Raw genomic sequence first — 26,994 nt, 5'->3', positions numbered from 1 at the left:
TAATTTAAAATTTTACAATATATTTTTAATTAAATAAAGTGAGTTATATTTCCTTAAATTTGTTCATGTTTTCGTCTGAACATGCCTAATTTCCTTCGTCTATTTGTACTGTTTTTTTAACCTACCTTCTTTAACCCATTCAATTGCGGCAATTACTTTCTGCACCGAATCAAACTCAACCCGCATCCATTTTTATGTAAGAAATGACAAAAACACCCTTAACAAAATATATCTAAAATCTTTTCTTCTGAACAAGTTTACAGATTTAGATTTGCAAAATACTTTTTTAAATTTCATTACTTTTTAGAATACGTTTTTTAAATTATTTTTTTTGAAATTTTTTATTAGAAAGTATTTCTTCATTTTTAGAATGAAATTTTGATTTTCGAATTATGTAACAATTGATAAAGTATAGGAAGAATTTCTGAAAAAAAAAAATAACACAAAAGCTTACATACTCAGCCAGAAATAGGGTAATTAATTTCTTCATTACACTTTATTCATTGATTTAATTGAGAGGAGTCTGAAAGGAATATTTCAAAAGTAAAATTGAACTGTAAAATTTAAAAATTAAAAATTAAATTTTGAATTACACAATTTAAAAATAATTTGTAGTTTTAAATTTAGCGGTCGTCAATGTATTCTATTTTACATAGTCAAAAATTAATTTTTATTTATAAAGTATGTAATCTAAAAATATATTTTAAATTATATCATTTAATATTTATTTTTTTACTTCTGAATAATACATAATTAATATTTTCTTCTTTAGGATTAGGAATTAATTTCTTTTTCGTTTCTAAATTATTGAATTCAAAACTTTATTTTCCCTCTGTAATGATGGTTGTACAGTGGAAGTGATATTAACCATAACGTCTTATGTTACACTAAGAAATTTTCTTTTTATGTCCACTCATTTTTCTTAGTAGTTGTTTCGTATCACTAATTTGATTCACCCATGTCTATTAAGAATAGCTTACTTTTTCATTATTTTTTTTAAAAAAAGTGTTGATGTTTTTTAGAAGACTTATTTAGGTGTCAGAATAAATAATTTACGGTTATGTTTAATTTTAAGGATGAGAAAATAATTTTAGAGTAAAATTAGTATAATTAAAATAATATTTTAAATATTTTATTATAAAAGTGAAAATTTTATATAAATAGAAAAATTAATTATTTATGTTTTATTTTTAAAATAATCATCATCTTTCTAAAAATATTTTTTCTTTTATCTTCTGATTTTTTTCTAAAAATATAATTTCATCATTCATCATATTGATGATAAGATATTCTTATTAGAAATTCTTGACAGTGAGTAAGTAAAGTTATTCAATCAGATTTTGATTAGAGCAAGTTTAATTTTGCTCATTTTCTCCTTGAGCCAAATTTAGAATTTCATGTTCACCTAAGCATAAGTGTTCAGATAATTGAATAGAATACAAGTTATATCCTCTTTGCTTCTTTTGGGAGTTTGAGTTTTTTTTTTTATTCAATCATCTAATCAAATAATTAAGGAAAATTAATTTTATCTTTCAATAGTACCCTAGGGTTAGATTATTTGGATATGAAGGTGACGTGGTCACAAGTTTCAAAGTTTCACTTCCAAGGTTTATTTTATTGAGTGAAACAGATGTTGTTTTGAATTGATAGGTACATTATGAATTTGATTAATGTTTGGAGTCAATGAGTATGTTGTAGTATATTAGCTAAGCATGTTTAGACTGCACAAGACAAATTGATTAATTGTGGTCATTATTGATATGTGTATAAGTTTATTTTGATAATTGGCCTGTGATGTGGACATGTATTGGATTGAACTGTTTGAATAACATGTATGCTTATATGAGTAGTCTAGGAATTTAAATAAGATTAAGTGACTTGAGTAGAGGTGTTAATCTTCAAAAATAAGTAAAAAAGATATGAAAATCCCTCTTGAGTCATCTGGACCATTTCAAAATTGTGTAAAATTATGGAGACTCTTTGGACGAGTCATATGTCGTTGGGTGAAATTCGTAAATTTAAAAGTCTGAGAGTGTTGGTCGTTGGGCGAGCCACTATCATTGGGCGAATTTAGTCCCAGTGCTTTGGTCAGAAATATTCTTGCTGAGTGAAATTCAAGGAATTAAAAACTCTATACTGTTGGTCGTTAGGTGATGAGGACCAAGGAGAGAGGGCACCTACTACTCAAGCCCAACCCATGACCTCAGCACCCACCATACCTTAGAGGATTACTAGAAGCAAAGCACAGACTTTGGGTGTTGAGCATCAGTTGGTTTCCCTTTTTGTAATTTCCGTAGAATAGGTTTATATAGCATAAATAGGAGGTGAAGTTATAGGATTGAGCCTGTGAGAAGTCCATTAGGGAAGGAAGGAAACCCTACCTTCTAGAATGTGCATAATGGTGCGGCATTGATTAGAGTCAATACCCTAAACTGCACCATATTTGTCTTTCCCTTCCTACCCCACAACTTGATCTCCAAGGCTCCTCATTTTATAAATAGAAGGCCTCCCTCTTTGTAATTACAAGTTGAATGAAATAGAGAAAAGTTACTCTGCACATTTTTGTGTGTGAATGATTAGTGAGGCTTGTCCTCTTAGTCTTAGTCTTATCTTGTGAGTTTTGAGTGGCGACATCTTTCACTTATCTTGGAGTCATTTCACCATCCAAGTGGCGTGCAACCATTCTCAATTCCAATAAGCTTCCTCTTCCTTCATCTTCTCCTTCCATTATCATTCCATTTTATTCATAAACATGTTCTTGTTTTGTTGTCTTGAATTACATTCGACCATTGTCTTTATTATTGTTTTCCATGCTTAAATTTTGCTTCATATCTTGTCGTCATCTTCACCATATAATTGTGTTTTTTCCTTTTGTCTTTGTGAAATGAACTTTCACATCTACTTAACCACTTGGTTAAGTTAATGTCCAGTGGGGATTTTCCTTAGGTTTCACTCTTAATTGTTTAACAATCTCAATTCTAATTCTAAAAGTGTCACCTAAATGAACAAACCTAAAATCAACTCACATCATTAGGTGAGTTACTCTCCCTAGGATAAATTGGTCCTAATGATTTGGTTGCTGGGTGGGTCTGACATTCACTTGGCAAATTTGGTTTTAAGGCTTGGTTATTGAGTGAGTTTGAGACTTGATGGGAGAGAATGTGTGTTCTGCACATTGAATTGTGATTGTGAGATGATCTAGTATGTTTTAAAACTTTAATTTCTATATGATTGTGTGGTATGTTAAGGTGTTGAATGAATTATGAATCATGAGAAAGTGTGATCTAGACCGTATTTTCCGGAAAAAAAAATATCATATTAAGATTGTTTAGTATATGCATTGAATTAGAGAATTCATTTAGAATAAGATATAATGACTTTACTGGTATGTTGGAATCATATATGTTCTTGTATGAGGGGCTTAGAGTATCTTCTGCTGGTTGAACAATTAGTTCTTTCACTTCAGTCGAACTCTACTTCCTTTCTTCGCTCCTAGTTTGCTATCTTCAGCTTTCGGTTGGGAGTGCACTTGCAAAAGGTGCTCTGACGCTTAGGTAAGTGTTCGATATTTGGTGCAATAAACGCGGTAATACTGACGTACCTTTGTGTTGGTTGTTCCGCCTAATTATACGACTTTGATTGGCCTTGTTATTGTTGGGTCGAGATTATATGACCCTCCCTATACTTGTCCTTCTTATCGAACGTCAATCGATCATTCTTCTCTTTTTCTTTTCTTTTTTCCACTCTCATGTCGACCCCAGCTTGGTTTCGGTATTTGCGAAGTTCCTCTAATTAAATGAACTTCGTCGCCTTGCTGTTAGAACTCGTCCATGTTGGCGGTCGACTTTTTGCATAGGTTGTCGGTGAATGGTCCCAGTTTGAGGGTTGTGACCATATGGTGCATAACCACCTTCAGACATATATTATGGATATTCAATGACACCTTGCTGAGTCTTTCCATAAACACTTGGAGAGACTCTCCTTTCTCTTATTATATATGTTCACGAGTGTAATAGATGTTAGGTAATGTGGTTGCTTGTTTCAAATTGTGTTCCAAATTTGGACATCAGAGTTTCAGAGTAGTCGACAAAGTTAGGGGAATCCTAAAAAACCAACTAAGTGCATCATCATTAAGCGTTGTGGGGAAGACTTGGCACAACATCTAGTCTTCAGATGTGTAGAGACTCATCTAGGTGGTGAGACTCATCTAGTCACTGAATGGGTATCTTTGCGCGATCTTCAAGGTGATGGTTGTATAGAACGACCGATTGTATCGCAATTTATCTGTGGTTTTTTAAGGGCATGTCGTAGTTGGCAGATCAACACGCTGGATCGAGTGCTTCTCTCGTTACGGGTTGCCTTCAAACATGTTAGGTTGTGGTTCTTTGGGAGTGAGCTTTCCCTCAGTCAGTTGTCACTTTATATCTTCATTTTCCTTTCAAAGAACTAAAATCTCCTCCTTGTTTCATCTAAGTCATCTCCTTTTGAAGGGACATGAGCAAGGCCACCTGCTCAGCCTTTAAGATTCTCTTATTCAACATATTTCTAGTTGATATTATTTGCTTCAACCTTTCTTCTTTCTACCCTATCAGCCCCACGACAGGCAGGCACCAATTGTTCTTGTATGAGGAGTTGAAAGTACCTATGACTCCTTTATTCGCTCCTAACTTGCTACCTTTGACTTTCAATCGAGAGTGCACCTGCAAAAGTTGCTTCAACGCTCAAGTAAGTGTTCAGTATTCAGTGCAATAAATGCGGTAATAATGACGTACCTTTGTCTTGGTTGTTGCGCCTATTTATACATGAACCCTATTACTATTGGGTCGAGATTAGCACACACACCATGATTAAGGGTACGGTCCATCCTTGTCAATCATCTTTTTACCTTAATGCATTTAAACATGTCAGTCAATCGACATCGGGTACTAAGACATCCCAGAATTATCCGACCTCGACCGGTACTATATATATATATATATGAAAATTATTAGGTGGTGAGAGTTGAGGGATGTTCATATGTTGAGTCTACGATTTAAAAGATACCTGGTCTAGTAGGTCATGGATTTACCTTGTCATATGAGAAGACTTATTTCCTATGTTCATGTAGCTATGTGAAAAAATAACACAATGAAGATAGTATGACATGTTCAGATCTCCAAGTCAAATTCAACACACGTATCTTCTAAAAGTAGAGTAAAGTGTTTATGTATGTATATCAATAATTTCTGGAATGAGTGACATTGAATATGAGTTATTTGTAAACACTTAATTTTTAGTATATTATAAGAGATGTATTGGTGACTTTTTTAAATTAAAATTGAAATTTATGATTATATGTTTTAAAGACCTCAAACTTACATTGTTTCATTTTGTGTTTGTTTAAGATAGGAAGATTATGTGTAGAATAGATAATGTTAGAAGTAATAGAACTCTACAACTTAAGTTTTAGTTTTCTTTTAATTGTCCTTTTTAGTACATATGTACATATTTAAAAATATTTATAAAAAGAGATATTATTTTGTAATAGTACTTAATCATTATGTGAATAATACTATTATATATATAAACTTGATATATGATGTAAATATTTAATTATAAATCAATTTCAAATCTTATATTCTTTTTTTTATAAGCTTTTTGAATATTATTAATAAAAAATATACAAGACATATCATATTATAAATGGAAGATATTTAGTTAATTATAATTCCACTAATACGTAATTTACGACTACCTTATAAAGACGGTTCATAAAAAACAGTCGTCATAACCGACGCGGTGACAGTTTTGTTATTTTTTTTCAAATTTCGTCATTTATAACGACGGTTACCTTTGGTACCGTCTTTATAAGTTGGTGTGTGTAGATACGACAACGGTTTATATGTTAGCCCATGCTCCTTCTCTTTTTCTCTCACTCACATTTCACTATCTGATTTTCTATTTTCACTCACTCACCACCGTTTCTACTGTTTACTCACTTCACCCACAGTCGCCCCACACTTCTCACCTAAATTTTCCGCTCTCCTCACATGTTGTCACCGCCACGACGCTGCACTGCCATTATTGTCGCACCAGTTCTTTCACTTTGAGCTAGCCCCACCGCAAGCTTGTCGCCGCGACCAGCGTTGCCCTCTTCACTCACTGCAACCAGCGTCGCCGTGACCAGCGATGCACCAACCAACTGTCGCGCCAGTCGTCTTCTCCGTGAGCCAGTGCCACCGCGAGCTTGCCGTCGCGACCAACGATGCCTCGACCATCGCCCTCTCTTCACTCACCGCGACCAGCTGCCGCCACGACCAGCTGCCGCTGCGCCTTTTGTCTTCTCCATGAGCCCGCGCCTACCACTGTGCCCCACCTCCCGCTTTCTATTTTTGCGTTTCGAAGACCTTTCTCGGTGCACTCTTTCATCGCCACCATCTCTTCCCTGCTGTCTCGCTTCTTAACAAAGTTCCCGCGCGTACGCGCGAGCTTCTTCGCTGTTTCAACTTCTCTCCACTTTTCAGGTTAGTATGTTTTAATTTATTATTTAATAATATATTAAATTACATTTGATTATATGGAATATTTTGATTCTGAGTCCGGGAGTGTTCGACTTTTGTCAATTTTGATTTAGATTTTCTTACTTTACCAGTTCAATGGATCAGAGTTGGATTAATACACCAAGGATAAGTGATGCTTATGAAAATGAAGAATTCTTACAGTTTGCGCAACATAATGCTATTAGTAATCATAATGGAGTAAGAATAAGGTGTCCTTGTGTCAATTGTTTGAATGGAAGAATATTGAGTGTTTCCAAAATTAGAGAACATATTTTCTGTGATGGATTTTTGAAAAATTATACAACATGAACCTGGCATGGTGAATTGGTAAACTTGCCAAGTGTGCGCGGAGCATCGGAGGAAGTTGATTTCTCAGTGGAGGATAGATTAGAAGACATGATTCGTGATGTGGGAGTAGATTATTTTGCTAATGCAGTTTTCGAAAATATGTCTAATGTTGCAGAGACTCCTTTGTATCCTGGTTCAACTAACTTCACACGATTATCTTCAGTGTTAGGGTTTATGAATTTGAAGGCAATGAATGGATGGACCGACAAAAGTTTTACATAATTGCTCCAATTGCTTAAGGACATGCTTCCAAAAGGAAATACATTACCCAATCGAAATTATGAGGCAAAAAAAATACTTTGTCCGATGGGTATGGAATTTAAAAAAATACATTCGTGTCCTAACGATTGTATTTTATACAGAAATGAGTATGAAGATTTAAGAAGATATCCCAGGTGTGGTTTGTCACGTTATAAGGTTAAAGTTGGTCAAAATAATGAAATTGATGAATTCACAAAGGAAGGTCCTCCTACTAAGGTGGTTTAGTATCTTCCAATAATTTCAAGGCTTAAGCATTTGTTTGCAAATGTAGATGATGCTAAAAACCTTAGGTGACATGCAGATAATAGAAAATGTGATAGACTACTTCGTCATCCAGCTTATTCTTTGCAGTGGAAGAAGATTGATAAAGAATTTCTTGAATTTGGAAAAGAATCAAGAAACTTAAGACTTGGATTGGCAACTAATGGAATGAACCCTTTGGAAATTTAAGTAGTAATTATAGTTCATGGCCCATTTTTTTAGTGATTTCCAACTTACCTCCTGCTTTGTTTATGAAGCGCACATACATGATGTTATGTATGATGATCTCTGGTCCAAAACAACCTGGAAATGACATAAATGTTTATCTTAATCCATTGATTGAAGATTTGAAATTATTGTGGAATGAAAGCGGGTGATGCGTTTGACGCGTTTAAGAATGAATCTTTCTAATTGCATGCGATGTTATTTTGTACTATCAATGACTTCCCTGCTTATGGGAACTTGTCAGGTTTTAGTGTGAAAGGCCATAGAGCATGTCCAATATTTGAAGATAAGACATCCTATGAGCAGTTGCAACATGGAAGAAGAACTGTGTATCTTGGGCATCGTAGATTTTTAAAGAAATACCATTCATATTGTAAATTGAAAAAAGCTTTTAACGGATACGAAGAACATGATATTTGTCCGACTCCCTTAACACTATAAGAAAAATTGGAAATATTGTTCTCGCCGGTTGACTCGCTCGCCGGTTGACTCGAACGACAGTCCCTGACCCTCCTATCTCCGCCTAAGAATCAAACTTCCTTGGCCAAAGAATCTCTCACCTGCAAAGACAAAGGGCGCCTTGATGGTCGTTTGCACTTCGACGCTTAAGTCAGTATTAGGGCAAAGAAACACCAAGTGTATAAAGTAGTTTCAGTCTTAGAAACTGTGTACCTTGTTAGGGTTCTTAGTCCCCTTTATATAGGTTGAAACTAGGGTTTACCTTTGTTCTGTTACCCATGACTAGGGTTCATTAGAGAACGTCCATGCGTCGCTATTACATAATCTTAGCATAATCTGGCACATGGGACTTCCCTTAACTGGAGTGCAACGACTAATAGAATGGCCGCCTGGGTACCAACTTGTGCACCAAATCTCTGGCGCCATCTGTTCTGTGGGTGCCCTAAGTATTCATGTGTCATACATGTAGCTCTATTTGCCTCTGCCATTCTATGAGTCTCTTCCTTTTTGCGTATGGCATCGCCACTACCTTTGGCAGCATCCACTAATTCAGAACTTAATTTGAAAGCCATATTTCGACCCTGACGTTTTTGGGATGCCCCCAATAACCAACGAATGGCAAGTGCTTTTCCTTGTGCGGATCCTATTTCAACGGGAACTTGATGAGTTGATCCGCCTACGCGTCTTGCTTTTACTGCTATCGGGAGTTACTCCACGTATTGCTTGACGTAAAATAGATAGTGGATTTGTTTCTGTCTTTTGTTGAATATTTTTCATAGCTCGATAGAGAATTTGATAAGCCAATGATTTTTTTCCGTGTTTCAGAATACGGTTAAAGCTTCCTTGGAAACCCTAACCCTAATGGGCCTTAGTGCCTCCAAGGACTATTTACTCGTGTCGTGCCTGAATGCGCTATACACACCACCTGCATGGATCCCTCGTGTCTTAGGACTTCCTCCCATATCTGATGGTTTAACTGATAACTAGTGTAATTCTGGGGCCCACCTTATGTGGCCAATCATAGCTGCTCAGACCACCGACGTCCGATCTCTCCCTCTGTTGGCGAGGTTCGATGTCGATCCCTGACGTCGATGTCCGAGAACTGGTTGGTACAATTACATACAGCCAAAATCCATATGTAAGACCAAAAATCTGTATGTAAAACATAGTTACAATATTAAAATTATTAATATTATTTAAATTATTAATATTATTAAATATTGTTAATATTATTTAGTATATTTAATAAATTTATTTATATTTAACATAATAATATTTTCTATTATATTTTTCAAGTTTTTTTATTTTTTTTATTTATATTTTTATTAATAATATTTATATTAACAATAATAATATAAATTATATTTATATTATTTATGTTATTAATAATAATAAGTATAATAAAATTGTGACACAGAAGATACAAACAATGACATTTGTGAGATTGAATCACTTACAAGAACGGTGATCAATAAAGAGTACGAGGATGTTTTTGATATTGTACATGCAACTCAAAATGATCATGATGAAGGAATATATATTTGTATGTGCATGTGTTTCATGTTTAGTTTTACAATAGATAATTTTATTATATTTCATATTCTTGATGCTTATCATATTTGTTTGATAACAAGAGAATGGAAGATGATAAAGTTCCTCATTCAATAACTAGTAGAGGACCTACAAGATTAAAGAATATGTTTAAGAAGAAAGATGATGATAAAAAAACCATTGACTATTGATGTCAACACTGGAGTGGCCACTGGGCCATATGCGAAGGAGTTTAGCAATTATCTTAGAGTACTTGCTCGCGAAAGGATCTCTATCCTAATTGATTCCTGGGATCACGTGACCGAGCACGAGAGAAACATGATTTGGCAAGATATTTTGGTATGTAATTTTTTTTACTTTGTTCAATCTGAAGTTCTTTTATACTATGTTCAATCTGAACTTTGTTTATGAACTAATTATACCAAATAATGTAGATGCATTACGAGATCCCGAATGTGGAAACCTTGAGAGCGAAGGTTCTTTCTAATGTGAGTGTCAAGTTTCATCATTTTAAATCAAAATTGACAACAAAATTTATATATGTTGAAAGGAAAGAAGAAAATTCTTGTACATTATATGCATCCCTTGATGAAGAAACTTGGCAGCAGTTTGTGAAGATTCGAGAAATTGAGAAATGGCAGGTTAATATCACTTCTTATATTTGGATGTAGTTTATATTAACGAATTATTAACTTTTGAATGTTCATGATAGGATGTTGGAAAGAAAGCAAAAGCCAATCAGGCACATAATGAGACCCCACACTTATTGTCCCCGTGGTGGTTATAAGATGTTAGAGCAGAAGATGCTTGAAAAAAATATTAAAGCACATTATATGATGAGAATCAAGTAAAGGAGGCTTTTATTGATGAAGGAAGAGGTCATTTGCCTTCACATCTAAAGTTCTTCCTTCTAGTCTTCTCAAAAATTAAAAGAAGACATAACATAAAGATGAGGCCCAAGCCCAAGCCCAAGAAGGCCAAAGCCCAAAGAGCCCAAGTCCATCCCATGAGGGGCAAGGCCAAGTTTTAAATAATAAAGAATATTGTTTAGAAAGGTGCTTAAGAGGGAAACATTAGAAACCTCTTTTGTTAAAGCATCTTTAAGTCTTTAGTTAGGAGTCTTAGGGGAGGTGCGTTAGTAGATAGGTGTAGGAGTAAATAAGGAGGTGCCAAAGTGAGAGAAGAGATCACACCTTCCTCATGACTTGGTTTAGGCGCCACTTTCATTTGAATTTGGGGGGGAGTTTTTGAGTTTATTTAGCTTGCATTTCAGCACCTCTAGGCTATAAATTAAGGTGCTGCCCTTGTATTTTTCAGATTTGAATTTTAATTAGAGAAACTATACTCAAATTTTGAGAGAACATTGGAGAGCTTTGTGCCTTCTTCACTAGTCTTATCTTGATGGTTCCATGGTTACCTCAAGTGGCGGCTTGCACACTTATCTTGGAGTTTCCATCCTCCTAGTGGCGTGATCATCCAACCATTTCTCCATCTTCATGAGCTTTCTCTTCTCCTTCCTTCCTTCTCTTTAGTGGTTCATGTATTAGCTTGTTTCATTTGAATTTTTGTTCGGTGTCCTTACTGTTCTTGCTGTTTTGGTTCGGTCCTTTGAATTTTTGCCGATTCATCTTGTTTCCTTTTCATTTCTAGCTTGTTTGTTCGGTTCAATTCAGTTCTTAAGCTTTATGTTCGGTGCATTTGCCTTTTCTTACACTTTAATCGGTTCAATTTGACAATAATTGGAACTTCCATATGAGTTTGTGTTTTGGTACTAGTTTTGGTGAGTTCTTGTTCATAGAACCTTGATCCAATTCTATGATAAAGTGCCTATCTTATAACCAACTCAAGATGATTCCTAAGAATGTCAAGAATCATTCTAATTGTGCTAGTGGAATCACATCATTATACTTCCATTGAGGAAGGGAATAGTGTAGATTCTTTACAGAGTCCATCCCCACCACCCCGACGTGAGATGTGGAAGGGTGCCCGTATAAAGCCATTAGGGACATGGAGTTCTAAGTCTTCATAACAAACAGCTGAACGAATTGTAAGAAATATGTTCTCTATGTTATTTTAAATTCAACGTGTTCAAGTTTGACAATTTCTTTTAATTTGTTATAGGATTCTCTTTCTGAGCAATCAACATAGGGGACTTTTATTCCATTTGGTCGCATATATATTCTTATTGTTGCTATCGATCGACCTGAGCACCCTGGACGTGTTCGTGTAGCTAGATATGGGGTTGGGATTCGGTCATACATTGGACCTTCATCACATAGAAAGGAACAATTGTCTAGTCAACCTAGCCGGGAGTATTTACTACAATTATGTGAACAGATAAAGGTCGAGGTAAGTCATGAGATTAGAGAAAGTTTAATGGAGGAATTTAATAAGCGGATGGATTGGGAGTTTGAAAAGCGGTGGGAGGGTTTAGGATTCTCGCAGCAACCATCTGCTATGATACAAGATGAACCACCTCCGCGTCCTATTAAGAAAGTCAGCACTAAAGGGAGTTGTTCGGGGGATGACTTTGGCTCAACTAGCCAATGCGAGTTATATGTTGAGTATAATTCTTTGACCCGATTCGTTGCCCTGGGTAAGTGTTATGAAGGGGTCACAATGTTACACAATGTGCCTCTTCCTTTTAATTTCATAAAGGTCACGGTGGAGAAGGTCCTTTATGGTGATGTTGCAGTTCCTGTGCTGACATCAGAGGTGACAATTGTAGCAGAGACATTACATTATTTCGTTGCCTGGCCTAGACATCTCATCAGACCTATAAACTCTAAGGTATATATTTGCACTAATAGGATTATATATCAAATATATTACATTCTAAGTAATTTAATTATTTGTTTGTTTGTTGATGAGTAACAGGAATCTAAGACAAAACTGCCTCTGCAAAAGAAGAAAAAATTCTCCATTGATGATCATGTGGCGACATTGGTGGAAGTTGCTACAACTTTAGATACAACCTTTGTAGAGGTTCCATGGGATGTCAATGTTTTTGGAAGGCATAGTGATGTACCATTGTACTTTCACATGTCTGATTTGTTGGACCTTGCATATGGAAATCAAGAGATTAACATAACAGTTCTGCAATTATGGATGATGTAAGTTCAAATATTAAAATCTTTATACTTTTGATTTATTAAATATATTAGTACTAACTTATTTAAATTTAGGTATATTTGTGGATTATGCTTCAATGAGAGGAAACAAAATATATATGGGTTTTTAGACCTTCAACTCATTCAATCACTTGGAAACAAGAAGTCAGAAACAAAACATACATCATCACTACCTTAAAGAATGGAGGAAAACAAATTTATTTTGCTCCGTACATCCATGAGTAAGTCCATATTTATTAAATAAGTACTAAATTATTGAAATAAGACAAACTAATTGATTTGTTATATAGACATCATTGGCAACTATTGATTATATTTGTTCAACATCATACCGCTGCATGGTTTTGCTCTTTGCATAAGAAACCCCCTACCTATTTTAAACACATTATAGATAGGTACGAAAATTTCATTTAACATTTATTATTACTTATATATTATATAATGTTATGTATTCTAACATGAAATATTTTTATTCCAGTGCTTTGAGTGGGAGGGGAAGTGCAAACACACAAAAACTCACTTGGATGTACTTTAAGGTATTTAAAGTATATATGTTCACTCAATTTAATGTGTCTCATTCATTCATTTAATACATTTATTTTCACATGCAGTCCAACAGGGAATCTGGAAGTTATGAGTGTGGTTATTATGTTATGCAATGGATGTTAACTATTGCGTGAGCTACAATTGATAGAGGTTGGGATCAGGTAAATACCTCAATACAATAAACACTTTAAAATCCAGGGTTTATTATTCATGAACTAATTAAAAAAATTCAAATGTCACAGTTTTTTAATGACCAACAACTGCTAACTTTGGAAGCATTGTAGTACGTGAGGACAACATGGTCAAAGTATTTTGTAACTGTTAGATATTATTAGATATTATGAGATATTATAGATATTGTTAGATATTTCATATTTATGTAATGGGCTTAGCCCATATGTTTCTTTTCCTATATAAACATAACCCTATGTGTTTAATATACACAAGGGATTTGTCCTTATCCTCTATGGCTTCTTCCGCTTCCGCTGCCACTATGGCTTCTTCTGTTGCCGCTACCACTGTGGCTTCTTCTGCAATCATTATGCTGGATCCATCTATTTATACTAATTATGCCAATGTTCATCTTTCCATTGACAAAATGGATGGAACCAATTATGACACTTGGGCATCATATATTAAATTATGGCTTAAGAGTCAAGGTTATGTTGATTGTCTTACTCATCCTACTGTTGCTGAAAATGAGGTTTCCCGTTGGTTGAAAATTGATGCTCAATTATGCATTGTTATCAAATCTACCATTCACTCATTTTTAAAACAAATTTTTCGTACTTATGAGGCATGTTCAGAAATTTGAGAACAAGCAAAATTATTATACACCAATGATACTTGATAAGTGTCAATGTGTAGTTTTTATGATTAAGAAAATTGAACACTTTGAAACTTAATTGTTTTTTAATATAAGAAAATTACCCTAATCTAAGAATTATTGAATCCGATTATATATTTTGAACCAGGAAACAAATGAAGAAATTTAATCTCAATTCTTGTGTAAATTTCAGATGAATATGAAGCATTAAAAGAAAGAAAGCAAATACTTAATTGGATCACAAGAAGGAGTAAAAAAGAAAAATATAAAGGAAGCATCTTGCTCAAGCTAGAGGATTTAGCTCAGGCTATAAATATCCAGAAGAAGAAGAGAACTCTATTCTAGGAGAAGAATTTGCTCAGATCAGCCCTTCTTATGCAAATCAGATCAAGAATGAAGATTGGAGGGGTTGTCATGAGTGGCTAAGTGCTTTCTAACTTGGGGTTGAATCTAATCTACTATATTCAAATGTATTCTTGGTGATATATATATATATATATATATGTGTGTGTGTGTGTGTGTGTGTGTGTGTGTGTAATATTCTCTTTTCTACTTGTTCTTGGTATTTTCGTTTCATGCTTATTGCTTGATTCTATTTGACCAATGGAGTCTTGATTTTGATCCTTCAATTTAACTGGAAAGTACTTTTAAGGATCTGAAATAGACGAAAATACTTGATAACTTGTAATGCTAGGAATAGATTTCAAGTTATTAATTGCATCAAAATTCTGTTCACAAAGCTAGATGATTTGTTAAATATCTAATGAATCAGTGTTTGAGAAATTATCTTATGAATTTCATCTGTGAGGAATCAAGGTGAATGACTTTAAATTAAGCATAAAAAATAAGTAGTTTTGAGTATTATATATTGTATTATTCCAAAATACAAATGATTGAGATAGACACAAATCAATCCCAAGTATCTTTATCTATATTTGATAAGTTAGTTTTGTTACGTCTTGAATCAAATCTTAACATTGAGTTATTTCTGGAAAATCATTAATTTGGTTATGAACAATTTATCAAAATTATTTTCTATACTTAATGAGTTTTATAACAGAACATATTAATTAGAATTGTTCCCTGTGGGTTCGACATTCGTACTTTAAAGAGTATTATATTCCAGTTGATTCGGTACACTTGTTGAGAAAAATAAACAATACGCAGCGTCTTTATGATGTGTGTCAAAATCTTTTCAAATTGTTGCTCCCAAACGTCTTGATGGTACAATGGCGGAATATATGGGTAAACGTCATGCTCTTCTTCATGATTTTAATGAGTTATTACCTCCTGCCCCCAATCCTTCTCAAGAACTAGAACAAAGATCTAAGTTCTTCATGTTATTGGGTTTACATGGCCTTCCTGATGATTATTCTCACGTTCGTGATCAAATTTTGGGATCTCCTATCGTGCCCAGTTTTACTTACATTTGTTCTACCCTTTTGTGTATGCCAAGTAAACACACCATTGCTATAACGTCTCAGGTTGATGACTCTTCTGCTTTTGTCTCTCAGCATAATAATCGTACTCGCCCTCACAAGTCACGCAAAGGGCGTCACAAGTGTGACCATTGTGGCAAACTTGGCCACAAAATTGACAGATGTTATGCCTTACATGGTCGTCCTCCTAAATCTGTTGTGGTTGCTCAAACTGACCCTGTGCAACCTTCTATTGTTGACCATACTTCAATTGATACCCTAGGCCAACCTATTATTTTCAATGAATTTCTTAAATGGTATGAGGATCATCAGAACCCTAGTTCCACAACTTCTGTTGCACATTTAGGCACAACTTTTGTTGGCTTCACTCACTCCACTTCCCTTGGCCCTTGGGTTCTAGATTCAGATGCCACAGATCACATTACAGGTAATAAATCTTTTTTCTCTTCCCTATCTACTACAGGTTATTTACCTTTTGTTACCATGGCCAATGGATATAGGGTACCATCACATGGTGCTGGTACTATTAATCTTTTTCCTTATTTATCTATTGATAATGTTCTTTATGTCTCTGGGTCTCCATTTAACTTATTATCCATTAGTCGTCTCACTTGTTCCCTTGATTGTGTTATTTCTTTTACCAAAGATTTTGTTACTTTACAGGACCGGAGTTCGGGATGGATGATTGGCACCAGATGTGAGTCTCATGGACTTTATCAACTATAGATCTATGCACATGTTGGCACAATTATGGATTCTCTATCTCTCATTCGTGCTCGGTTGGGTCATTCTAGTCTTGCCAAGAGGCAACAACTTGTTCCAAGGTTGTCTAATGTATCTACTTTATCGTGTGAGTCGTGTCAATTAGGGAAGCACATTCATAGTTCTTTTCCTAGTAATGTCTCACAACGTGCTTCATCTCCTTTTGCCTTAGTTCACTATGACATTTGGGGACCAAGTCGTATTAAGTCTAATTTAGGATTTCAGTATTTTGTTACTTTTATTAATGATTATTCAAATGTACTTGGGTATTTTTAATGAAAAACCATTTTGAGTTGTTTTATATATTTCAAATATTTTACAATGAAATTAAAAATCAATTTGAAATTTCTATTCAAATTTTACGCAGTGATAATGGACGTGAGTATCTTTCTCATTCTTTTAAAAATTTTATGGCCTCTCATGGTATTCTTCATCAAACTTCGTGTGCTTATACACCTCAACAAAATGGGGTAGCGGAGCGCAAGAATAGACATCTTGTTGAAAAAACTCGTACTATTTTAATCCAAGGTGATGTTCCTTAGCGTTTTTGGGGTGATGTTGTTCTTAGTGCATGTTATCTCATTAATCGCATGCCATCTTCAGTTTTAGATAACAAAATTCCTCATGCTATTTTATTTTCACATGACCCTCTCCACTCTTTACCTCCCAAAGTTTTTGGGTCTACATGTTTTGTTCATAATTGTAGTCTTGGTTTTGATAAATTATCGCCTAAGTCACACAAATGTGTCTTTTTAGGGTTCATTAGATCACAAAAAGGATATAAATGTTTCTCACCTTCTTTAAACTGTTATTTTATTTCAGCAGATGTCACCTTCAGTGATTCTTCCCTTTACTTTAAGTATTGTCCTTCTTTTTCAATGTCTTCATCTAATCAAGTTAATATTCCTCTTATTGTGTCTAGTGCACCTAATGATTCACCACCGTCACCATCTCTTTAGGTGTATAGTCGTCGTCAACTGTCTCATCATCCATCAGCTAACTCTATTCTGGTGCCAACACCTCATCCCCATCCCGCTCTTACAGTTGAACCTCTGACAGTTGAACTTGATCTTCCAATTTCTATCCGTAAAGGTATATGTTCTACCCGTAATCCCTCTCCACATTATATTGCTTTGAGTTACCATAGACTATCTCAACCCTTTTATACCTGCCTTTCGTATATTTCTTTTGTATCCATTCCAAAATCTCTAGGTGATGTCTTAGCTCATCCTGGTTGGCGTCAGGCCATGCTTGATGAAATGAATGCGCTTCAGAATAATGGAACTTGGGAACTTGTTCTTTTACCATCTAGGAAATCTGTTGTTGGTTGCATGTGGATTTTTGCTATCAAAGTTGGTCTTGGTGGTACTATTGATCGTCTCAAAGCTCGTCTTGTGGCTAAGGGTTATACCCAAAGTTTTGGTTTAGAATATGGTGATATTTTTTCTTCAATGGAAAATATGACTTTTGTTCGCTTATACATATCTATGGTTGTTCTTTAACAATGGCCTCTTTATCAACTGGATGTCAAAAATGTTTTTCTTAATGGGGATTTGCAGGAAGAAATTTATATGGAACAACCTCCTGGTTTTGTTGCTCAGGGGGAGTCTTTTGAATTGGTATATCGTCTTCACAAATTCTTATATGGCCTCAAGCAGTCTCCTAGGGCTTGATTTGGAAAATTTAGCAATGTTGTTCAATAGTTTGGTATGACTTGCAGTGAAACAGATCATTTAGTTTTTTTATCGTCACTCAAGTGTTGGGTGTATCTATCTTGTTGTATATGTTGATGACATTGTTCTTATAGGCAGTGATCACCATGGCATCTCACAAGTAAAACAACACCTTTGTCAACACTTTTAGACCAAAGATCTTGGCAAACACAAATATATCTTGGGGATTGAGGTAACACAATCCAATACTGGTATTGTTATCTCTCAAAGAAAATACGCATTGGATATTTTTAAGGAAATTGGGTTGATGAATTCAAAATCTGTTGATACTCCCATGGATCCCAATGTCAAGCTTCTACCCAATCAGGGGGAACCTCTTTCAGATCCTGAGAAGTACAGGAGATTAGTTGGAATATTGAACTATTTCACTGTTACTCGTCCTGATATTTCCTTTGCAGTCAGTGTGGTGAGTCAATTTCTTAATTCTCCATGTGAAGATCATTGAAATGCAATCATTCGTATAGTGAAGTACATTAAAGGCTCTCCTGGAAAAGGTTTGTTATATGGTCATAATAACCATACTAAATTCGTTTGTTATTCAGATGCTGATTGGGCAGTATCTCCATCTGATAGAAGATCAACTTCCGGTTATTATATCTCCATTGGTGATAACTTGATCTCTTGGAAGAGCAAGGAACAAAGTGGTGTGGCAAGATCTAGTGCAGAAGCAGAATATAGAGTTATGGCCTCGGCTACTTGTGAGCTTATTTGGCTTAAACAATTACTTAAAGAATTGCAATTTGGAGATGTCACTCAAATGACACTTATATGTGATAATTAGGTTGCTCTTCATATTAGCTCAAATCCAGTTCTTCATGAAAGGACCAAACATATTGAGATTGATTGTCATTTCATTCGAGAAAAGATTATATCGGGAGATATCAAGACTGAGTTTGTTAATTCAAATAATTAATTAGCAGATATTTTTACTAAACCCTTATGAGAGCCTAGGATTGATTACACTTGTAACAAGCTAGGTACATATGATCTATATGCACCAGCTTGAGGGGGAGTGTTAGATATTATTAGATATTATTTGATATTATGAGATATTATAAATATTGTTAGACATTTCATATTTATGTAATGGGCTTAGCCCATATGTTTCTTTTCCTATATAAACATAACTTTATGTGTTCAATATACACAAGGAATTTACCTTATTCTTTCTTTTTCTTTAATAGTAACCATGTATATCACCTTAAGATGTATAAATTATTAGAATGAGATAAAACTTTTTCATATATTAGTAATTTTTTTTGCAGAATGTTATAATTTGTTGTATATATATTTTCTATATTTAAATTATGATTTTAAATGTTTTTATTTTCTAAATATTGGATATTTATGCAGGTTTGAAGTGTATATATATATATATATATATATATATATATATAAAACATTTAAAAAAAACAAATTACATATAACGACAGTTCCACATGGGAACCGTCTTCAAAAACATTTTTTTTTAAATTAGACACACTTACAACGACGACAATCTTTAATTTTTTTTTAAAAAAAAAAAACTTATTTACAGTGTAACAAAGACAGTTGAAGATCGTCGTTATAACTGATTTATAACGATGATTTTCCGTTGTTATAAGTGGTTTATTTATAATGATATCTGTAATAAAGATGATTTGAGAACTGTTTTTATATATTTTTATAATCGTCATTATTGTACCTTTTTTTTAGTAGTGCTCATTTATAGATGATGTAAAGAAGAAATGATGTAAAGAAGAAAGGTTTCACTTTAATCTAATCTAATTTTCTTTTTCTTTTAAAATTTTATGTCTTTTCTTCTTCATTTAACACGTCCACGTTTTGGTTTAGGCATGGACTTTTTAAACAAACGTGAATGGCAAAACCTCTACTCTACCTCTTGACGCACCAATAAATTTTTTGTAAAATTGGTATCATTTGTTTCTAACGGTATTATATGGTGAAATTCTTTATGTTGTTAAACTCGAAAAAAAAGATTTTATGCTCTAACCGTCGACACAATTTTGAAATTAAAAATACATTTTTAGTCTAATAAATTAAGTAAAAAAATCTCTCAAATGTAAAAAAAAGTACATATTTCGTTCCTAAAACATAAACGAATTAAAAAAATAATGACAAGAAATTTGAAAGTAGAAATGTACATCACTATTTTTCATTGCTTTTAATTTAATGTGTTTTTTTAATTTAAGATTTGTTTTCAATTTAATTGATAAAAAATATTTATTAAAGTTCTTAAAGATTAAAAAACTAGATAAACAGAAGAGAAGTGTAGCCATGGTATGGCCACCACTTGGTGAATGACAAAAAAAAAATCATATTCCAATAAGACAAGAGTGTTGGAATTTAGTGCAAGGATTGAATATTGATATTTCAAATTAGAAATCTAAAACACACACACTAAAAAGATATTGAGAAGCAAGAAAGAACAAAGTGAAAAACAGTGAAAAAAGAGAGTATATCTTCAAATCCTCTTTACTTGTTCTTAGTATACTTACCAACAAAAGGTGCATCTATGGATCCCACCCATAATATTCCATCTCTTTCCTCCACTTCACTAATAGAACTCCCTTTGTTCCATTCTTTGTCTTCAACAATTTCTAATATATCTCCATTCTCACTTAGCCTAATTGCCAATCCACTACTCCTTTTTAGCTTAGCCAAATATAAATAAGCTTTTGTGATGTCCAAAGGAAATCTAAGCAAAACTTTTCCAATCCATGGATATGATAGAATCCAGTGGACAATTTTTTGTCTTCTTGAGTAAATTCCCACCCAAAACCCCCCTCTTGGACTTCGTTTGATGTTGTCTGGGAAACCTGGTACTTCTGCAAACACTTCCAATGTTCCAGCTTTTGGTGTTTGTAGCCAATACCTTAGTACTCTACATGTTGTTGTCTCTACTATTAGAATATAGTCACCATCTTTGCTTAATGCTACACCATTTGCATATGAGAGATTGTTTACAACAATGCTAACTTCTTCACTTTCTGGCTCATATTTCATTAGCTTCCCCGATTTATCTTTACTCAGGATCAAAGAGATGTAATTCCTGCATTTCACAATTCAAATTATATAATGCTAAAACTTTAAATAAAATATTTTCAATATCATAGAAGGGAAAGGTGATTTGTTTTTAGAATTTCATTAGTTTTGAATTCTTAATATAGTTTGTGTTGAGTAGTCATTCAATTTCTTTTCAAATTAAATATATAATAAATTATAATTTTTATTACTTAAGTCCTTGAAACAAATATTTTAAAGTAATTTCGGAAGATTTTTAGATTTTTTTATGTTTTTATGTTTTTATTTTATTTTAATAACCAATATATTTTCATAGTATGATAAAATATCTTATCAATATAAGTAATAGAAGAAATCAAATATATCTATTTTTTCTCACACTTTAAATTATGTGATACCTTTTTTAACTAAAAAAAATAAAACAACAAAAACAACATTGGAAATTCAAGAAAAACAACTTAACTTTCTATCTAATTTGAAGAAATAATCACTGCTAAAAAATCATTAATTATAAAATAATTTTAAAAAATATAATTAATTATTATATTTAGTAAAATAGATATTATTTTTAATACTAAAAAAATTATTAATATCTAGATTAATTTCTATTATTAATAAAAAATAGTTTTTAAATCAATATTTAATTAATTATTAAAATTTTAACTACTAACCTTAAATATAATAATTATTTATTTTTTATTTCTAAATTTATTTTTTATTTAATATTTTTTTAGTTAACATATTTATAGTACAAAATATATTAATAGTACAAAATTTATTTAATATTTTAAATATTGTGGGGACAGTGGATGGTCTAACATATCATTTATCTAAGTGATGGATGATGGAAAATGTTTTTTTTTTATAAAAGGGTGTAATTGTTTCGTGATTTTATCAAAATGGTAATTTTTATTTTATTTGTTATGGATATGGGTAAATCATATTTGGTTAATTTTTTTTTATTTTTTACTGATATGAATAAATTATATTTGAAAATATGATTTTAAAATAAAATATCGTGTTTTCAAATACATTTATTTTTATAATTTTACCATAATTTTTTTTTCATTCGTAAAAAAATAAAAAATTTACCGTTTTATTAAAAAATGTATAGAAGATTATTATGATATAATTTGAGAATATAATACCTCCTTTGATATTTAGAACTACTGGTGGTGAAGTATACTGCTCCAGTTCGTTGATCAACATCCAAACCATTAGTAAATGTCAAGGGTTCACCTTCTCCTTCTTCTTCTTCTTCATCATCATCTACTAGAGTTGATATGAGTCTTAAGGGAGTGCCACCATTGGGGCCAACAACAACTAAGCCATTGTAAGCATCTGCAATGTAAAGTTCATTGGATACCATGCTAAAGCACAACCCAAGAGGACGCCCACACACCTCCTCTTTCTTCCCATGCTCCTCATATGCTCCTCCACACTCTTCATTCCTGCCAAACACAACCTTATCAACCTTCAAACGCTCTTTTCTTTACTACTTTTCTTAATCACATATTTCATCTTTTCACTTCAATCTCACTACTTTTTTTTTTATATATAGCTATTATATTTTTTTTTAAATAAAAATTTTATGTTAGGTATTATTATAATATCTCATATCTCAGTTACAGTGAAATTTCAACTAATTTGAACTAATAATCATTTGCTATTAAAAATAAAAAAATAAAATAAAATATATATATATATATATATATATATATATATATGGTATTTTGGATAACAATTTGATCGTAAAATGCTTTTGTTTGGCCCACGGTATCTTGAACAGGCAGTACAACAGTATTCCCTACCAAACCAAATGTTCCCACCAAACCAGTGCTTGGATCCTCTACAGTCATACTACGTCAACAGCAGTGATCTTAGCCATACATTTACATCTAATGGTCACTAAAAGTGAGAATGTGAAAAAAGGTGATCGTATAACTAATTATGAAAGCTTGATGTGCTGCTGTAGCGGGTGCACGGCTGTAGACAATTCAAATGCACGTCAACCATTCACGCTTCCACTCCTGATCATCAAATACGTGGTACGAACAAATAACCTAAAAGTTGAATTATGAGTGATGATTTTTTTTTCCCACAGTGCATTTGTCCAACCATGATAATGTTAAGTAACATATTTAGTTATTTTATTTTTTATTTTTTTAATCGGCAACATATTTAGTTATATATAACGACAGACTTAAATACACGAACTTTAAGGAACTGTATCTCATTTAATATTATTATTAAAGAAGATAATGACAGTGTTTAAAAAAAAATTCAACTAAAAGTTTAAAAAGGTTAATAAAAATACAATAAATCATTACTGATTAGTCCATAACCATGTTAAATATCTTACTTCGTCACATCTATCCTCTGACTTAAATACATAAATGGACTTTTAAGAAATTCCATCACATTTAATATTTTTTTTTTAAAAAAAAGACTATGAAAGAGTTGTTTAAAAAATAAATTGAGGTACAAGTTAAAAAAATTGGTCAAAAACACACTAAATTAATTTATTACTGTTTTGTCTAGAATCTAGAATCATGTATCCTAATTCGTTCCACTTAACAAACTTAGTATGCTTGGCAAAAAACATAATGACAGGGTTGTTTAAAAAAAAACTGAGATACAGATAAGAAACTTAGTAAAAAACATAAAAAAAAATATTATTATCTAACTCATAGTCATGTTAACGGTCTCACATCATCGTACATAAAGACAAACTTAAATATACAATAGGTATTAAGGAAGTGCATTCCACATACTAATTTTGTCATTGGGGACTGACATTGGTAATTGAAAAAAACTAAGGTACAAATTCAAAAAATTTGGTTAAAAACACCAAAATTATTAGTTTCCAACCCAAAATCTTGTCAAGTGTCTTTCTTTATCGCACCTAAAGTTGAATTTAAATATAGAAATAGATCTTACGGAAATGCATTTTACTTAATATTTTTGTTAAAAAGACAATGACAAAGTTGTTTGAACAAAAAATATTGAGGTACAACTTCAAAACACATGATCAAAAACACAAAAAAGTCATTACTGTCTAACCTATAATCATATCACTTTTGTTGCATATAAATACGAACTTAAATACACAAATGGGTCTTACGAAAGTGCATTTCACATAATAATTTTGTCAAAGAAGACTATGACAGGGTTGTTTGAAAAAAAAATTTGAGGTACAAGTTCGAAAAAGTCATATACCAATTTAATACCATAAAGATACAATAACACTTTCCTAGAAAATCAAAACAAATACATTCTCTCCATATCATCACCGTTGAACTTCGTTCATCCTCAAATGGAACACTTAAACATCTCATAGATTGAAAATTATTTCAATTCTTATCTCACTACTTTGTATGCAAATGACTAAATTACCCAAGACAATGAAAATTTTACATGAAAAAATTATTAATATAATTAAATTAAATCTTACAATAATATATTTTTTACCCAATTTTTAATTTATTTATTATACAAATGTCAATTTAGTTTACCTTCATCAACCTCACTAATGTAAGCATATAATAATGTTACTTCAAGTATTTGTTACTTCAAAATTTATTTCTATTCATTTCTAATTTCCTTTATATCAATATTTTAAAATAATTTTTTCAATTCATCAATATTTCATTTGAAATGTTGATTATACACGACTCAATAATTTCAACTATATAAAAAAATTTCCAATATTTTTTTACAAGTTTTTTCCTCTACTTATTCATAAATTATACTTATTTACATATTTTTTAATTTATATTTTCTTAAAATATGTGTACTATTTAAATTTATTGTTTATGAACAATTTATTTCTCTGAATTTATACGTTAACTACACTTATTTTTTTAAATTAATACATTTTATGCTACTCAATGAATTTCATTATATCACATACATTTCATTATTTTCTTATAATTTTTTATTTTCAAAATTCAGTTCCTCGGGGTTAGAATAAGACTCTTTAGGAAGCGAATTCTAACCTAAAGAGTGTAAATATAAGTCACAATGTGCTATGTGGGAAAAAAAATCAATCTATGTTATATGGAAAAAACTTTTTCTACGACCGATTGCAATTATTCAATTTTTTTCTCTAAAATGGACCATAATGGATAAAAGTTTCGGTTGCACTAAATAATTTTAATGATACCTTTTAATTTTTCTCCAATTTTGGACCATGATGAATACGGTTTAGGTGGGATTTACTTTAGATAGAAGCTACATATTTAATTTAGGGGAAGTGCTTTTGATAAAATGGGATAGAATTATTATTATTTTTCTCCAATTATTTAATGTAAATTATATATTAAAATTTTGAATGTTTTTTAGTAGTGGTTGTGTAAAAGATTCTCACATCATTATTGTAGAACTTATTTGTGTATGAGTATTTAGGGAAAACAGTAATTTCTGAATACATATTCATACAGATATTAATTTAGTGTTTGACTAAAGCACATTATTTACACTTTAATAAAATTAAAATTCCATTTCATATTTTAATTAGTTATAACAAAGAAAACATTTAACTAAATTTAAATTTGATAAATATTTTAACTAAATATACAATATATGTATAGTGCTTAGAACCAAATAAAATAGTTTTGAAAAAAATCAAATTGATCACAATATATTTACTAAATAAGTATTAAACAGCCAAATTTTATGCTTTACTTTAAGTTTTAAATAATTAATTAATATGTATAATAATTTTTGCTAAACAATAACTGATCACGGATAATCAATAATCAATTTTAAAGCTTGATTGATTACATGAAAAAAGAAACACATTGATTTCATTAATAATTATTTCTCTTATTTCCTTTTGTTAAAACAAATAAGTTTATAATTTTATTTTTACAATATTTTGCTTATATTTCCCTTAAAGCAAACGAGCACTATTCTATTTCTCATTTATTTATTTTTCCTTTCTCACGTATTTATTTCACTTTCTTCGTATCCTAAACACAAGATTTGACATTTTCGCAAACCTATAAACCAATCGCTACAGCTGAAGCTTGTAGAAACATGTTGGGTATATTTTATCCCTAATAATAATTATAATAATAATAATAATAATAATAATAATAATTATAATAATAATAATAATAATAATAATAAAAGTTTGATTTTAGAAGATGAAAGAGTTTGGATAAAGCTGAATTTTCTCCAATTTGTACACATGCAGCATGAAGTGAGACAGAGGGAGAGCGCACCTGTGTGGGGAAGTGAAGGAAAAATTGAGCCAACGATTCTCAGAACGCTGCCATTTGATGATTCGTCCATCAGAAATGCCTGTGTAAGGTCCTTCACCATGATGATTGAAGGCGAAACTCTCCGGTCCAATACCACCATCAATTGGAAGAACTTCGTACTGCCAATCCTTCATGCCTTCCACATCTTTCTCCGACTTTCGAACACTGTTGCGCACGTTCACCACCCAAACGGTTACCACAATCACCGCCATGGCCACCGCGAAGTGCAGGGGAAGTTTCATCATGAGAGAGAAGAGAAAAAGATGTGGGAGATGAGTTTTGGTTTGTGTGCCACTGATGGTTTTTTAACATTGAATTCAGAGATAGAATGCCAAAATAATTCACTACATTCTTTTTGGATTTAAGCATGTATATAATAAATTATATATAAGCCAGAATAAAGTTATTCCGATAAAAAAAATTTAAGTATCTATTTTTACGTCTTATTTTTTGTCCGATTTAAAGTGATTTTTTTAGAATTATATTAGTTTACATAAAAATAAAAGACGAAGAAAAAGAATAGTTGTTTTTAAATTATTCATGGAATAAAATTTCCTTTTAAATATGTTGAACTATAATACTTGTACATTAACATGTTTCAGAATTATCTCGAAAATATATT

The 26,994-nt window shown here is 32.1% G+C and overlaps 1 protein-coding gene and 3 pseudogenes across 1 annotated transcript; 3 read left to right on the top strand and 1 right to left on the bottom strand.

The window, feature by feature from the left end:
• Positions 1-9,730: 9,730 nt before the first annotated feature.
• On the top strand, positions 9,731-13,444 carry LOC150029613 (uncharacterized; annotated as a pseudogene).
• Positions 13,445-15,376: 1,932 nt separating this feature from the next.
• On the top strand, positions 15,377-16,271 carry LOC150029612 (uncharacterized; annotated as a pseudogene).
• A 2,057-nt stretch (positions 16,272-18,328) lies between these two features.
• Positions 18,329-19,087, top strand: LOC150029611 (secreted RxLR effector protein 161 pseudogene; annotated as a pseudogene).
• A 1,314-nt stretch (positions 19,088-20,401) lies between these two features.
• SSL2 (strictosidine synthase-like 2) lies at positions 20,402-26,781 on the bottom strand. Its single transcript, XM_068616500.2, has 3 exons — positions 26,334-26,781; positions 22,254-22,556; positions 20,402-21,133 (listed from the first exon to the last, which is right to left on the bottom strand). Exons 1-3 carry the CDS (start codon positions 26,615-26,617, stop codon positions 20,557-20,559), a joined length of 1,164 nt encoding a protein of 387 aa, XP_068472601.1. The 5' UTR covers positions 26,618-26,781; the 3' UTR covers positions 20,402-20,556.
• Between the last annotated feature and the right edge of the window lie 213 nt (positions 26,782-26,994).

This window comes from Phaseolus vulgaris, chromosome 1 (genome assembly GCF_051622355.1).
Source record: "Phaseolus vulgaris cultivar YP4 chromosome 1, ASM5162235v1, whole genome shotgun sequence".
NCBI classification, from domain to species: domain Eukaryota; kingdom Viridiplantae; phylum Streptophyta; class Magnoliopsida; order Fabales; family Fabaceae; genus Phaseolus; species Phaseolus vulgaris.
The sequence above is the reverse complement of the archived record's forward strand: the minus strand, read 5'-3'. Positions and strand labels throughout refer to the sequence as shown.